The sequence below is a fragment of the Perna viridis genome, chromosome 3, assembly GCF_037379345.1.
Source record: "Perna viridis isolate PV_CMFRI_1.1 ecotype Kerala chromosome 3, ASM3737934v1, whole genome shotgun sequence".
Classification (NCBI taxonomy): domain Eukaryota; kingdom Metazoa; phylum Mollusca; class Bivalvia; order Mytilida; family Mytilidae; genus Perna; species Perna viridis.
This window is the reverse complement of record NC_142447.1, coordinates 48,412,393-48,429,473: the sequence shown is the minus strand read 5'-3', so window position 1 is coordinate 48,429,473 and position 17,081 is coordinate 48,412,393. Positions and strand designations below refer to the sequence as shown.

At 30.7% G+C, this 17,081-nt stretch overlaps 1 protein-coding gene across 25 annotated transcripts in view; it reads left to right on the top strand.

Annotated features, from left to right (window-relative positions):
* The window catches only part of LOC148622678 (uncharacterized), a 58,918-nt gene extending 42,626 nt beyond the window's left edge, over positions 1-16,292 (top strand). For 23 of the 25 annotated variants that reach the window (XM_088572724.1, XM_088572710.1, XM_088572722.1 and 20 more), the window contains 9 exons: positions 1,521-1,673; positions 3,397-3,474; positions 5,309-5,342; positions 5,863-5,904; positions 6,861-6,917; positions 8,071-8,111; positions 9,128-9,208; positions 10,864-11,016; positions 12,782-16,292. In XM_088572724.1, the coding sequence (XP_088428850.1) occupies positions 1,521-1,673; positions 3,397-3,474; positions 5,309-5,342; positions 5,863-5,904; positions 6,861-6,917; positions 8,071-8,111; positions 9,128-9,208; positions 10,864-11,016; positions 12,782-12,880 (738 nt within the window). In that variant the 3' untranslated portion in view covers positions 12,881-16,292. Of the gene's footprint in view, positions 1-1,520; positions 1,674-3,396; positions 3,475-5,308; positions 5,343-5,862; positions 5,905-6,860; positions 6,918-8,070; positions 8,112-9,127; positions 9,209-10,863; positions 11,017-12,781 lie in introns of those variants that run through there. The other 2 variants (XM_088572716.1, XR_015920681.1) reach the window with 2 other exon arrangements.
* The last annotated feature ends 789 nt before the right edge of the window (positions 16,293-17,081 follow it).

The following is a 17,081-nucleotide window of genomic DNA, read 5'->3' as shown; positions in this document are numbered from 1 at the left end:
CAGTCCTGTCCATTGTTTACTTCAGACAACTTTGTATCTTTATAGCATAGTTATTCTTTTGTAGTCACAAAACTAACAAGGTTCTGTTTTCTGTATGCTTTATATGTAGCTTTCTAATGATTTTTCTAATGAATATAGTACTTAGCATATATTTCACCTTAACTGAATTATTATAAGCCATGTGTTTCACCCTGAATCATTATAACCCATGTGTTTCACCCTTGCTCATTAAAATCCTGTGTTTCACCCTGACTCGACATTATAAGCCATGTTTTTCACAGTGACTCATAATAAGCCCTTTGTTTTACCCTGACTCAATCATTATAAGCCATGTGTTTCACCCTGACTCATTATAAGCCCTTTCTTTCACCCTGTCTCATTATAAGCCATGTGTTTCACAGCCACTCATTATAAGCCATGTGTCTCACCCTGAGTCATTATGAAATCCTGTGTTGAAATCACTACAGTTCATTTCTTTATACACAACTTCAAAACAACATTTTAATACTTTAGGCTTTTTAACTTCTCTGACTTAAACATATAATTCAGAAAACAAGTTTACTTGGATATAACTAAATAGATTGCTTAAAATGTTATAACAAAGACTAGGATAGTGCACTAAATCACTAGAGTGGTTTGCTGGTTTATATTGGTTAAAGATGATGAACTAAGCTTGTTTAAAGCTGGTTAATGTTTGTGCTTGTTTAATATAATTTTCCAGTGAAGTTGACAACATAGGTGACAAATTTGGTTATCATGGTGCTGCTGAAAATCTTTTCTGCCAGTAATATTACTAAAGTACAACACAAATCACCTGCAACAGCTTCCTGATTTACTTTTTATCTCTCTCTGCCAGGCTCTGCTATACAAGATGTGAAAAGTTCATAGTGCATCAGCACTACTCATTACAGATCTGTTTTGGTTTTACTGTACAAATTTGCATAATGGGTTGGGGTTTAGCACTGAGTGTGGCGGAGGTGTAAATCTTTGAAATAGCGCAGGAGATTGAATCAGAAAATACAGGAAAAAACATTGGTCACATGACCAGAAAGAACAGGAATTTTCAGGTCACATATAGGACAGCTAAGCACTTTTTGATTTCAGCACAAGTAAATATTATTTCTCTTGGCTTTAAAGTAGTGACAGTCTCATATTATGCTGCTTTGCTTAAAGAAAACATTTCTTTTCAAATTGTGTGTTATTTCTGTAGTATAGAAGTAAATTTCATTCTTCTTTGAGTGAATCTGAACAAACTGATTCTCTGGTTATCTTTTTTTTTTTTTTTTTTTTTTTTATATTATTTATTAAGATATCAATGATTTTAAAAATATTGCATTTTCCATGTTGTTTTTTTTTTAAACATGAGCTGTTAATATGTTGAACAATGCCATACATATGACAACATATCCTTAGTACAACAAGATTCAAACATTTATATCTATACAAAGGAGGAATAAACTACACTAATCACATAACTGAAGATATCAATTCTAATGATTTAATGATTTCTTTATATTCAGGATGTCTATGAGGATCCAGATGCTACTCCATCACAGCCTCCTCAACCACAACCTCCCCCTCCTCGTAACAGTCGTAACAGGGTACTACCAACACCTCCTCAGAATAAAGTACATCAACCAAAAAAGAAAGTATCAGAACCAGAATTTCAACAGGTAAAGTCAAAGGTCATGGGTGTTTGACGTATATATATCAATTACCAGTAAGTTACACCTTAAATGACATATCAAGTGCATGTGGTTTGAAGTTGAAATGGGGAATTTTTTTTAAACATTTTGGTTGCATTTGTGTTTTTACATTCTTTACTTCTTTACACCTAGGTAGTGGGTCTAATCCATTTAAATCCCTTCCAACACAAAAAAATAGAAAGTGAAATTTGAAACTTTGAAATATATGACAACCTTTCTTTATTATGTGACATAGAGTATGGATACTTGAATAAAGCCCTGAAAATATTTAAAATTAAATTGATACATGGGATTTCATTCATTTTTCGTTTTTCCACTGCCTTTGAATATGTAATTTGATGCCAAGAATTAAAAGAAGTTCATGTTGTACCAATTTTTGTGGATTTTGTGGGTAAGGCAAATCACGAAATTTCATTCCCAGTGAAAAGGATTATTTACTTTGAACTGTATGACGTGATCATCAAAATCACAAATTCAAGAATCCATGAACATGTGCTTTTCCCCTAAACGATGAAAATTGACACCCACAAATATAAGTACTTTCACAGTATTAAAAACATCTGCCATCAAGCTAACAATATCCTGGGATGGTACACAAATCTTAATGGCCACATGAAATAAGTTCCGTAAGTTTTATTTAAAAATTTGTGGGTACTTTGAATCTAGTACTGTAAAGCAGCTTCATCAAAGCACAAATACAAAAAAAAATACCAATCAAATATATTGCAAATTTTTATATCCTGTACACATGTTTTGAGGAGTAATCTCTCATCAGCAGCATAAGAATTAATTATGTAGGTAGATCTTAAGCCAAAAATCAGTTGCATACAAAATGAACTTACAGATATTTCTTTTAAAGTAACCCACTAAGGTGTGCTTGAGTGTTATTATTTTTAATATATATTGTATTATTTGACCAAAACTAGGTCTTAATGACACTACTCCTTATTCTTTTTCTTCTTTTGAGACTCAGATCTTTGTTTCTGAAAGATGGATTGTTACATTTTTCTAATTGCTTGAATATTAATGCAAATATTTTTAAAGAAAATTTTGCAAAAAAAATGTAATTTTCCGTCTTATTTTGCCGCTAGAATTCAATCTATAACAAAAAATGCATGCAAATTATTAATAAATCTGAACAAATGAAATCAGCCTTGTGCATACAAATTGATCAGATCTTATTTTTGTTGTTTCTAATTCAAGGTTTACATGTAATGTGCTTTCTATATTATATTAGATAACACATTTCAGTAAGAATTTAATTTAGAAAATGTGTTTACACAATTTTTTAAAATTCTTACAGGTGTCAAAAATGCATTGTATTACATGTAAATATTGTTTTTGTCAAGTTAAAAATGTTTCTAATGATATTATCAATTGCAACATTTCAGAAAATGTATACTAAATGCATTTCTGATAATACATTTTCTAAATATATATTACCAACATTTTTAAGTTTGAAGATAACAGTTCACCTTTTACCTTATAGTTGTGGCCAGGTCAGAATCACAAAAAAATTATTTTTTTAAAGAGATGGTTGTTAATTAAATTCAGCTTCTTTATTTTTGTGCTATAAATGTTGCTATCATAATAACATTGCACCAGGTTGGTTTCCATCAGATATGGCACATGCATTATGACCATTAAGAGGGATATACTAACTGCATGTATGTCATAACAAATATTTTAGCAAGAGTATGAAGTTCCCGAGGAGATATTAAAAGGAGAAATACCTCAGGAGGATTATATGGCCATGGCTCCAGTACCTGTAAGTTTGTATCTGATACTTGCCCACCAGAATTCAAGGATAGTTCTTAATCACTATCAGCATGATTAATTACAATAAATGCTAAGCAAAAGGTCTCAAAAATTCGACGTACTAAATCTGCCTATGGCTTGTACTGGACTTTCAATCATTTTAATGACAAATCTTGTAAGTAGCTTAATTTGAGGTTTATTCTTATGATATTTACTGAATGACTTTCACCTAAACTGATTAAAAAGATTTTTGTTTTTACATATAGGAATCCCTTTTTTTACTTAAAGTTTCCGTTATCCAATTGCTTTTGTTTGTATTTATTTTTGGGAGAAATTTCTCTGTAGTGCTTTTCAGATAGTAACAACAAAGCTCTTATCTCAGTTTACTGTTATAAAGGCAATAAAAAATTAATTTTTTATTCTTTTTTTATTTCTGGAAGAAAAAATTGGAATGAGGGTGTTCACTGTCTTGGTTTTTTAATATCTGTTTTTTTTTAGTCAGGTTTGAAAAGAACAATAATTCAACTATATTTCAACTATATTTTTTAAACGAAGTAAAAGTCTTTTATGGCTTAGAATTTTCAGTTCTTATAGAGTTAATAGAGAAGTTTACAGTTTTAAAACAAGCACAAATGTGTAAAATGGTATGGTGTTATGGTCAATGTCTATTTCTAAAATTGAACCAAAAGCTGCCATTCCACAAACTGGAATTGATTTTGGAGGTTGTCATTTGAACTGTGCAGGATGGATGGAAGGGTCAGGGACAGGCATTTTCCAAATGTCCAGACAACAAGTGAATAAAAGTGTACAGATCTATTTTAGGTTATAATTAGAATCTTTCAGGAATTAAGTGCCAAAAAGGAGTCAAAAATATGCATTACAATAATTTTCAAATATTGTTTTGATCTGTTTGCAATACACAGGTGATACTGTAAAAGTTAGGTTTAGCAGAAACAAACATTATTCTGATGTCCAGACAGCAAATCCAGAAAAAAACGTGTATGGATCCACTAGTATATGAAATTAAACCACAAGATTCACACATAATGGCCCTTATTGTTCAAGGGAAAAAAAGGGCCAAAAAAAGTAATTTCTTTTATTAAATTCCATGAAACAAAGTTGCCAAGGGTGCAGTATTAAGGCTGCATCTATCCTTTGGACTGTCTGTCATCCTCTAACACTTCTGAACAGAATTTCATGACACTTGGTATGAAGTAAGGACATAATAAGTAGTTGTGCATATTACCATAAAATGTTGTTCTCCTTTTGTATATAAGGCTAATTGAAATTTTTTTTAGTTCTTTGAACCCTTCCTTTCCCTTTCTGTGTTAGAAACTTATGTTGTGTTAAACATTTATTCACAATCCAAGCTCTGAGCTATATCAAGCTCAAATGATGTGTCCATACTTCTCCCAATTGTTCAAGATACAACCACTGTGGCCCTATCAAGCTGCACCCATCAGAGAATTTTATTGAAATATTTGCATAAAAAGGAAATATGAGTGTGATTTTGAACTTTTTGTCTCGGTGTCGTTGTTCAATATCAAATTGTTAAATAGTGACAAAATCTGAAGAAAGAAAAATTAATTTGATAATATACAATATGTTTTGTTAGGTAGTAGTGATATTACCTAATATACAATATGTATAGCATTTTGTTAGGTAGTAGTTTATCAAATGACTCTTATTTTTGTTGTTCTATTTCTTATACTGTTATTTTACTTGTTATTGTATCTCATGATTACAATATTCCTGTTATAGACTTGTCTTCTTGATTTAACTTGTAGATCAAAGGAGATACTGTAAATTTGTATTTCATATATAAGGAATTGATTTTTTTTCAGCCAAAAATCACAGAGACTGCACCAGTGAAGAAAGGTAGATGTCCTTTTAATACTTTATTATACAAATATTTTCTCTGTATACCAAAAAATGCTGAACAAGTTATCAACACATGCAGGTTTCTAGATTATAATGAAAGAATCTCACAAAATACAGATCAAGTTTTACAAACTTAACACCATGCTGAAGGCAGTGTATGTCTCATTTTACCTAACTTAACACCATGCTGTAGTCAGTGTATGTCTCGTTTTACCAAACTTAGCACCATGCTGTAGTCAGTGTATGTCTAGTTTTACCAAACTTAACACCATGCTGTAGTCAGTGTATGTCTCGTTTTACCAAACTTAACACCATGCTGTAGTCAGTGCATGTCTCGTTTTACCAAACTTAGCACCATGCTGTAGTCAGTGTATGTCTCCTTTTATCAAACTTAACACCATGCTGTAGTCAGTGCATGTCTCATTTTACCAAACTTAACACCATGCTGTGGCCATTGCTGGTCAAATATTATTACACATTTACAAGAATATGTCATCAATTTGATTTTTTTTTTCAGAAGAGAAGACATCCACACTTCCTCCCAGACCAGCTGGAAGAAGTAAGTACTAGAAGTCTATCATTATTTTAGCACTTCTTCCCAGATGAGTAAGTAACGTTCACTTACATACCAGTATCTTATTGGTTGATTTTTCAGGTCTATGGTAGCTTATGGAAATTTCTATTTTTTACAGAGTTGATGTTAAATGAACGTAACTATAGAATTCCAAATGTGTTCACCTTGAAAAGGGTTTTCAAATAAATTTTTTTTTTTCTTTTTTGGTTTTATGCCAAAAATTCTATGAAATTGTTTTACAGATGAAAGTTTTACATATTATTTCCAATGCCCATTGTAGATACATTGTCTTCAAACATTTGGTATGAGGGAGTATCTGTAGTCATAAGCTCAACTTTCTCTGGTGTATTTAACATGTTTACATATAGATAGTTATATTGACAAAAACTTGAACAGCTTACAACAAAAGGGCCTATATTTTTTTCTATAGATTTTTTTTTCATTTTATACCCTTAAAGTAAAAGTTTTCAGATCAGTTTAAATATTGATGTAATTTTTTATATAAAGATATTCTTTACTAAATAGAAGCCAACTTGTGTGAAGTTGATCAAAAAGCCAAAAACTTTGTAAAAAAGTTAAATTTGTGACTTACTCTTCCACTGCAAGTATTGGCTTCATGTGTGGACAGCTGCAAAATTTTATCCACAAAAATGTTATTGACATTTATTATGTGACAGCTTCTAAACCTTTTACATCTTTATTCAATGAATCCTATACCTTCTCCAGGAAAAGAGTGTCCAGCAATCTATCTTTTTGAACTTTTGCTAATATATTGTTCTTTAAAATCTCAGTGCTCAAAATTGTTCAGGGCCCTAATGCACAGCTTTAGTTTGTTCAGGGTCTGGAAGTAAAGCGGAAGTTTGTTCATGGCCTGGAGTATTCCAGGATGAACAGCTTTATGTTCGTATTTAGCGTTATCTTTACTTTTATTTTGTTTTTAGGAGGACCAGTTCCTTCACCAGCAGCTGAACCACCTAAATCTGAAAGAAGCCATACTGGTAATACCATCATCTACTATATCATTTCTCAGAACTCATTGACATGCATCCTTCTGTTTCCAGATAATACATTTTCTTTTTGGTAAAATTCAAATTCTGAGATTTATGAAGAGAAATTTCTCCCTCTTTATGTGTGACCAAAGAGGTTTTGCTTTGCATTAGTTTTAATTAATGCATATTTTGTCATCAATAACAAGCTACAATCTTTTGTTGTTTTACATTATAGAAACATTGTAGGTAACAGAAGTAGACAATTATTTTTGTGCAAATTACATGTTCTATACAGATTTATACAGGTATTATATTGATTTGCTTTGCTCAAATTAATGCATATTTTCTTGTTTATAGTTAAATTCAACCAAAATTATGCTTTCATAAAATTTTACCACATAACTCAAGTATAAGCTTCTATGGATCTCTGTAATACTACAACAACATGTTCTATACTACAGAGTTCAGATTCGGATATTGGTATTTGGTGTCATGACACACACAGTGTTCAGGTATCAGGGCCTGAAAAGGACCAAAACATTGAGTTTTACTTGTTTTCAAATAATACTATGAGTAAAAGTGTATTGATTTTTATATTTTACTTCTAAGTTTCAATACCACAATGTTTTTATTGATATTTAACCCTGAATGGTTAGGAATATGGGGGAAAGGGACCAAATGCAAACATTTTATAACCATAAAATACATAACTGTATGACTTAAGTATATGTGTATGGATTTCTAAGCAATTACATTGCAAAGTTCCATACCATCTTAGTCAGACTGAAATTGATTTAGGAAGTGTTTACTGAAGGGGCTAAAAACCAACACATTTCAGGTTTCTGGGCAATAACTTGATTAAAAGTGTATACATTTCTCTAATGTTTTCTCTTTTTGTAAATTGCTTACTTCATATTTCTAAGTACAAATTTTAAAGTTCTATGACCTCATTCTGGTCAGATTCTTTTCCAACATCGCAATATCTTTGAACAGCTGTATCAGGTTTGAATGTTGTTTCCACATTTGTTCCAAATATTCAAGGCTAAACCTCTGTAATTTTATTCACCTACACCATGTGAAGCATTTTATTCATCTTTCAAGTAGTTGCACATAAAAGTTTGCAATGAAAAAACTTATTTTGGTAAATTTTAATGTTTTACAGATCACAGAACAAAGTCACAGGCTGTATCAAATGATAGTTCAGTAAGTTTTATTAGAACATTATGATTGGATATTCATATTCTAAAAATCATCTAAATCTTTGTTTACCATTGTAATGTTATTGCAAACTTGCATATTGGTTTTACCTATCTTTCATTCCAGCAACCTGTCAGTCCAGTGGTGGTGGAACAAAAACTGAAGGATTTTTTTTTGTATTTTTTCGCAAATTTGATGATAAGATACAGCAGTCCTTTTCCTTTTCACAAAAAAATCATAAATGTAAAATTAGTTGACAGAAGTTCAAAGTATTGTGACCTTATTACTTACCACTAATTTTACACTTATGATTTTTTGGTGAAATCAGCTACTGAATAGATTTAATTAGGATGTGATCAGATCCTTCATATCAGAGTTATGACCCTTGATCAACATAAAAGGGGGAAAATACATTTAATTTAAACTAAGTATAAATTTCCAATTTTGTTTGATAGTTTTTTGTTTGTTTATCAGTGGTGTAGCTGAAGCCAAACTTGAACATGCTTTCAACTGAAACCAACCTTCTTAGATGACATTTTCCACTAATCCTTCACCAAACAGATCATTAAAATTCTCAATTTAAGCAAAAGCTCAAGAGTTTCTATTATTTTGAGATTTCTTTGTCAAACTCTGGTCTGGTGCACATGTTAATTTAAACAATATAACATAGTTTTTCTTCTTTATGTTAATTAGATGGGTAAAAGGAAGTATTATAAATCATATATCAGTTATATAACCACTATTAATAGCAGTATTCTTTTCTATATATTCTTACATGTGACTAAAATATTAGTTTTGTCTTTAATTCAAGACCTTAAAAAGAATATTCTCCTTTTAGACCCTGTATTTTCTAACTCTTGTCTCTGAAAAAAAAATCTGTTAATGGTTGTCTTGCAGACCATACAAGTATTTGAATCATAAAATTATTTTGAATATACAAGTATTACGGTACTGTTAGTAAGCACTGTATATACAGCTTTATGGTTTGGTAGATTCAGATATGTTGACACTGTCTATTTTAGGTGTCTTTAGAGGACCAAGTTTGGTATCATGGAGAAATTGAGAGAAGCATTGCTGATAGTAAATTACTTGGAGTAGGAGCTGTAAGTAATACTTCATACAAACCAATGTTTTGTCTTAGTTTTAGGCTTGAATTGATTGTTAGAGGTTGTCTAAGATTTATCATATTTAAGGTCATGGCATTGGATAATTTGATTGCTAGAAATTGTCTTAGTTTCGTCATAGTTTAGGTCATGATACTGGATGATTTTATTTGTTTCATGAAACTAACATCAATTAGCTAACATCAATTAGTAGATTATAGATTAATTTATCTTGTGTTAAAAAGTATGTTATTTTTATGGTGTCTTCCTCCAATGTCAGCATTTTATATGTTACCTATTCCTCAAACGCCAACAAAAAGATTTCAATGGATGTTTAGATAATGACAGTGGGTGTTTTTTTTTTTTTTTTATAAATATTCAAATGAATTTATAAGTATTTGACAATCAAAAATAATAAGTGAACTTGATAAAACAGCAACATTTTTTTAATTTTATGTGTGATAAAGTAGTAGATTTTGGGTTTAAATCATTATGAAATTTAAATAAATAAAATTAAAAAATTCTTATAAATTTTTAACAAAAAATATTTTTGGAATGGAAATGTTAATTAGCAAATTATATGTTAGAAATATTAAAGAAAGCATAGTGAAGTACTATTCTCCAGGTAATAACTCCTCATCATTGTGTATTACACAAACAATGGACACAAAAAATGCTTTAAGAATAAACACCAAATAACCTAGAATCTGTAAAGAGAATAAATATAAAGTAATGATAAAGTGGATAGCCGCACGTCAACGCCGCTGCGACATGTAATTTATTATAACATATAATACATATTATTATAATTTAAAACAAACAATATCATTCTAAATATTCTTATTGAAATGAAATTTTATATGAAATTAAGATAGACCAATTCATTAAACTTATAAGATATAATTAAGAAAATTTGATAATTTCCAATGAGCTGGAAACATGGTGAGCATGGGTATGAGCACAGTATGAAAATACATTGTGTCTTCCACAAATCGACAAAGTTTCAAGAAAATAAATGAAATAGGGTAACCAGAATTCCAATGAGTTGCAATCATAACAAACACCCAAACAATATATTATTTTATGAACCACTTAAAATAATAAAGGATAAACAAGGGTATAATATTATGACCTGAAAAATATCTTGAATAAGTGAATGAAATGAAGCATAGTTTATTTACATGAAAGTTTCAAGAAATTCCATCAAGTAATATGGGAGAATATTGCAGCACACACAACTATAGAAATATTACCAAAAAAAAACATTTCAGTCCAAAGAGTCTATTGTAGAATTTTTACACACTGGAATTCCTGATGATTTACAAGTTAACATTGAGATGCAACATTTTAAATAATTTCATTCTAAGAGAATTCAATTGTTCAAGCAGTTACAGCAAAATTAAATTTGCCACAAACTAGATTTAGCTACCTGTAATTTACCTATCTGTTTAATTAGTATCACTGTTTAGATATGCATGCACTTTTGTTGTGATAACTACTTGCAGCTTTTCCTCGAATGCCAACAAACTTTTACCTGAAAATTGTCGGTAGATCAAAAGTTGTTCGCATTCAAACAATAAACAATTTTTATACCCCTCCTTTAAAGCCAGGAGATGTGCCATCCTTCTTCCTCTAATCAGAAATGTTTTTTTTAGAATGGGTGCTACTTAATAAGGAGAAGTAAGAAAGGAGGAGAAACAAAACCTTACACATTAGCTATCTTGTATGAGAATCAGGTGTTTAATTTAAACATTCGTAAGAAACCAAATAACAAGTTTGCTCTTGGGATGGTAAAAAAAGATGAACAGGTAAGTAATTTGTCATAGTACATATGTAGTTTAGACCACAAAAGGGGGATGAAAATCTACTCTAAAACTGAAGTTAAGAGTTCTACCAAATGAAAGTTTCACACACTTTATCAGCAACTTTTATCATTTTTTCATTGTTCTTACGTTGTGAAACTAAATTATATTGACAATTTCCAATGGCAATGTTGTGTAATGTCAACTGTGAAATTGCTAATTAGCAGAATAACACCAGTTTTGAACATCTCATTGGAACATGACATCTTGCCCTATCAAGCCCATTGTAATATTGTGTGTCGTCTTCAAAACTGCCATTGTTTTGTTTGTACAACCCTTCATACTTGAGCTCCATACCAAATTTATGATCTTTTTAATCATTCCAATAAAAAGATTCCATGTCTTAGTTGATAAAAAATCACTAAATAAGAACCCTACAGATGTAAAGTAAATAGTGAAAGAAAGGTCCAGATAAATGTTGAACAGAGTATTACCCACCATGCTGAAGTTCTTATTTTTCCCATGATTAGTTTTCAAGTTACAGTTTACTTTTAGTTCATTAAAATTATTAAAACATATCCTTTGTCTTAAGGGTGGGAGTTTTAATACATGTTTTTACAAGGCAGTATAAATTTCACTTTGGATTGTAATGAATTTATTTACATTATTTACATATGTCCTATGAAAATATTGATCTCTATTAATCTGTACGAAAGGGTTGTGTACTACAACAGTCTAACTTGGAATAATTTTTGGGGTTATGACTTGAACTTTTCAGCATTGAGAGGCTAAAAAATTAACATTTTTTATAGTTTATGTATGATAACTTGAGTAAAAGTATATGGATATTTATGAAATTGTACTAGGTTCCATACCATAAAAAAAAGAAATAGGAGTTTATTTTTGGGGTAATGACCTTACCAGAAACATTTTTTGCACAATAACTCAAATTGTATAGATTTCTGTGAAATTATTCTTCAAGGTTGGATTCATTATTAAAAGAAAAATGCTGATTGAATTAGAATCCACTGTAACTGGTTTAAGACAATAAGAATGAAGTTGGAAAGTAACCCTTACCATGCGAGAAGAGTCTATATACGGTCATGGGCTGTTTTCTGATTTTTGGGTTCTGGCAATTTTATTTTTAGCATTGGATATCACAATTTGATTTCAAATGCAAGCAGAGAAAATGAGCTTTAAAATGAGGCTATATTATACAGAGTTTTAGCAAAAATAGGGACTTGACAGCTGAACAAGAGGTCATGAGTTAAGAAGGCCACAAAAAATTGTGATTATTTAGGGGTAGGGCTCAATTCTCGGCCTCTAACAACAGCAGAATGGATTCATAGTGCTTCATTTCACCTGGTTTCTATAGAATAATGATGTCTCTCATTATTCCCACAATGTCAACCCCATATACTAACCACTTCTGGTTATAGGCCAATTTGAAGCCAAAAATTGCAAGAAATCCACATTTTTTTCTCATGAGTGACTCCTCTGGAGACCCTTGACCTTCCACTTACGACTGTAATGAACAATTTTAGCTTAAATGACCATCAGAGTGAACAAGCTTTGGAAAAATTGCACTTTGGACACTGTTTTACCCTTGTTGAGCACCACATCCAGTGAAAAATGACCAAAAATCACGAAAAATGACCATTTTCAGGCTACAGACCCATTTACCTGCGCATGCCCACTCACCTTTTAGAGTTTGACTTCTGTGCTTGTACCTGCAAAACATTTTACTAAATACTGTATTGTTATTTTTCAGGAATTTTCAGATCTTATGGAACTAGTTGCATTTTTCAATTCACACAGGCTAATTTTAGCCAAAGGACAAACAAGGTTAAAAACACCATGCCCTAAGTAGAAAGCTGTGATACAGAGTGACTTGTTTGAATGTTATGATGTTGCTAGAGACATGTCCAGAATGGATTATGTACTGTGATGTTTACATTCCTCATTTTTTGTTATTTTTCTCATATTGCTAGTTTTCATGAAACTATAACTATTCCTCTTAATTTTACAGTTGTTATGTTATACACAGTTTATATTGAAAGGTATGAAATTGTTGATAGTATCAGGTCTGAATTACAGTCACAAATTTCTCTGAGTTAATTACACTATGAATTAGTTTTTTGCAGGCAATTCAGGATTTTAGTTGCCTCACAGAATTTTTTTTCTATTTTTATAAAAGAGATATATATCAGAATTTCATGCAGAAAATCAATATCCCTTTTATTTGAATAAGAGTTTGATTTGCTTTAAAATTAGAAAGGGATAGACTGTTTATAATTGTATGCAATACAGAAATAAATTTTGTAGGATATCGTCATGATACATTCTACCACCTAAAATATCACAACGTGAGGGCTTGATAATTCAGTTAGGCCACTCAGTTATTTTAATGTTTAAAATTGTCTAAAAATGTTGATAGAACAATAGCAGTCTTCCTTTAATCAGTTGAAGGACTATTTTGGTGTTGCTGGTCTATTTTCTTAATTTTAGCATTAATTTTGACACTGTCAAAATATGGAATTTCTGTTCTTTGATACAATAATGTTGTATTCAGATCCATGTATGTTATAGTTGAATATACTTTGTGTGACATGAATAAAACTAAAGATATTACATGTAAAATCTTCCAAAATGTACAGCCCAATAAACCAGTATACACAAGTGTTTTGATGCAATAAACAAAGTATATAATGTGTATTTATTCTACACACATAACAAGTTTATTAGAGAGTTTGCCAATCTCATTAGTGATGTCATATTCACTAATTTGCATGTCATTAAGTGCCAAATTAGTTGGCAAATAAACAACTAAATAAACAATTGACAATTTCACGATTAAAATCCCAATTTTCAAAACTTTATTACTTTGTTATTTTATATCCAATTTTGGTTCTGTAAAATGTTTCATTTAGATAAAATAATTCATATTATGTATGTGAATTTATAATTCTTTTTTTACTTGAAAAATAAATTTGTAGTGATATTTATATGTCAACCTCTATTTTTGTATAAAATTTGAATTAAAATCTTATGTACATATAGTCTAATTACTGAATATTTATTAAAAAAATTCATGGATGAAAAGAATTTTATTTGCAATGTTGGGAACCAAAAGAATTTTTCAATTATCTTTAAAAATGAAAAAGTTATGACGATTTAAAGTTGATGCCCCATGCCACTCAATGGATTTTTAGCCAACCAAAACCAAATCACAGGTAAGTGATGACATCAGGAAGAACTCTCCTATTTGCTAAAATACAATGTACATGTTCTGGTATTAAGGGTATTATTTTATGTACAAGTATGAATTCATTTTTTTAGTGACATATAATGCAACACTTGGCCAGAAGTGAATTAAGAAATTTACAAGAGCGGGTTCAAATCCAAAAAAAAAATTATTTTTAGCTCACCTGGCTTAAGATGAACTAATACCATCACTTGGTATCCATCTTTGTCCATCGTTAACAATTTTTCAAAATTTCTCCTCTGAACCTAATTGACCAATTACAATCAAACTTGGTGTTTCTTAGGGTATTCTGCATAGAACTGAAAGTGTTCAGCGTAATTCTTCGAGTCAAAATTGTCGGACAACTCCTTGTTAGTCATTTCCCTTGAAAAGCAAAAATTCAACCAGGTGAGTGATTCGGGCTTCTGGGAGCCTCCTGTTTAAAAGTCCTATTATTTTTTTCCATTTTTGCCATAATTTTGCTCAAACTTAACAGAATTTTTTAACAAATGGGGGGATTCTAACTCCCAGTATCGCACTGGATCCACCACTGCTCTCAGTTATAAAATTTTGAATAGTGAGCCTGGATAAGCCTATAAGCTGATAAATCCTGAGAAAAACTCATAATCTAGTCATCCAATGCTTTCCTACTTTCAACATAATTAAGCTTCAATACAAAGAACACAGAGCTTGTATAGAGTCAGGTCACCATATTTATCAAAAATATTTCTGGAAAGAGTAAAATGCAATGGTTATAAAGATCTTCTATATTTGTTCAGTACCTGTCAAACTAAAAATCATGCTGTGGATGATTTTTATATGGATCTCCTCGATGTGTGTTGTAGCTGTCCAGCTTAAAATCATGCAAGGGGCGATATATATGGGGCACTACCATGTATGTTATATTAAAAGAAGCATTCAACTAAGAACCATGCATGGAAAGATTATGGTGTTAAGTAGCTGCCCAATTATGTCATGCATTTGAAGATTGATGAGTCTCTTCCATGTGTGTTAAGTAGCTGTCCAACTAAGGATCATGCATGAATGTATGGGAAAATGGGTCTCTTCCATGTTAAGTAGCTGACCAACTAAAAATCATGCAGGGGATGATTTATGGACTCTTCCACATATGTTAGGTAGCTGTCAATTAGAATTATGCAGGGGGTGATTGATGGGAATGGCATACACTACCACTTTCTCTAAAAGAGTGGTATCTCTGATCCATTATAACTTTCACATCAAACATTGTTTACAAGGAGACAGACTTCATTTGAATCCATCAATTAAATGTTGATAGTTAATTTTTGAAAGAAAATTTTGTGGCCTAGCTCCATCTCTCTTTTTGATGAATAAATCAGATATTGATTCTTCAATACCAAGATAATGATAATTCAAAAAGAAATTATTTTGGTTGAAATACTCGATTGTATATGCCCGTCTTGATTATCTTCATTCAGTAATAACTAGTACTGATAATTGAAATTGATACCTGTTTTATAAAGTTCAAAAGTTCATTGTCTAGATATTAAGTAATGAGGTGTAATGCTAGGTTTTTTCTTTAACTAGTGGTGAAGATTTGAAATACCACTTACATATTTGACTAACTAGGGGATATTCCTGAGGAAAAAACTTATGAAAACTGCCTCAACTAAATATTTACTTACAAATTACCAAGAACATCTTGGTGGTGTAAATTCAATCTTAATCCATGCAATATGCTTGGAATGTTTTGTGATCATGTTGGGGATTATTTTTTAGCCAAATATGGAAACTAAGTGTCTCATAGGATTTTATGGTATTTTGAGGTCATATTTTATTGTAACAATTGTGATGAATATTAGACATACCTGTTAACAAATGATGAAGCCATTTAATGGTGCAGTTGTGAACACTTGATACTTGTACTACATGTGTATAGAAAGTGGAATGAACCAGTTATTTTTATAGTATTACATTGTTATTGTTATACTAGTTTATAAATAATATTATTTTATGCTAATGTTTAACCTTTGCTGAATAAATTGCTTCAATGAGGAAATATTTTGTCTAGGTTTTATCTTACATGGATACAATAGCTTTCACATTTTGCTTGTATTCTCAGTTTTATACTTTTACATATATAAAGTAAATGCATAATTTCAGAAACAGAGGCTGCAAATTTTCATGAAGGAAAATGTGGGGAAAAAAATGAATCATAAAAATGTGTTGAAAGTGCAATGCTTAATGAACAAATTTGCTCGATTCCAACCCACAACAATGATGAAACTTGTCTAAACCAGATTCCTTAATTATTAAAAGACTAATTAAATTGTCATTAAATTTACCCATTTGTTATGACATGCTAAACAGTGCAAATTACTGAAAAAACAGCATTTTAATAGGGACAAAACTGATATGACACACTACCTTTATAGTCTTATGTTCATTTTATCATATAAATTTATAGGTGGCTTAAATGAATGAAATTAGCCTTTAAGTGGTTTTAAGAAAATCAATACTGGTATTTCTGATATTACTTGTACAGGTAAGGACATGTAAAGTACTACATAGTTTATGATGATTGCTTTGACAATGTACATGGACTTTGATGTCACTGGATTGTCCAATTTTGTTGTTGTTGATTTTCTCTATAAAAAAGCCTATTGAAAGTACTTACTATTATATATGCTGGTGCATTTGTTACGTTTCACCATATCAGCTCTTTTTCTATAATGTGGTTTCCAACTAGCCCTTCCAATGGACAGACACACCATTACAACTATGTTGAAGGGGACAGAAAATTAATATTTTTGTATTTTTTGTTTCTACCATTTCTGTAAAATGATGA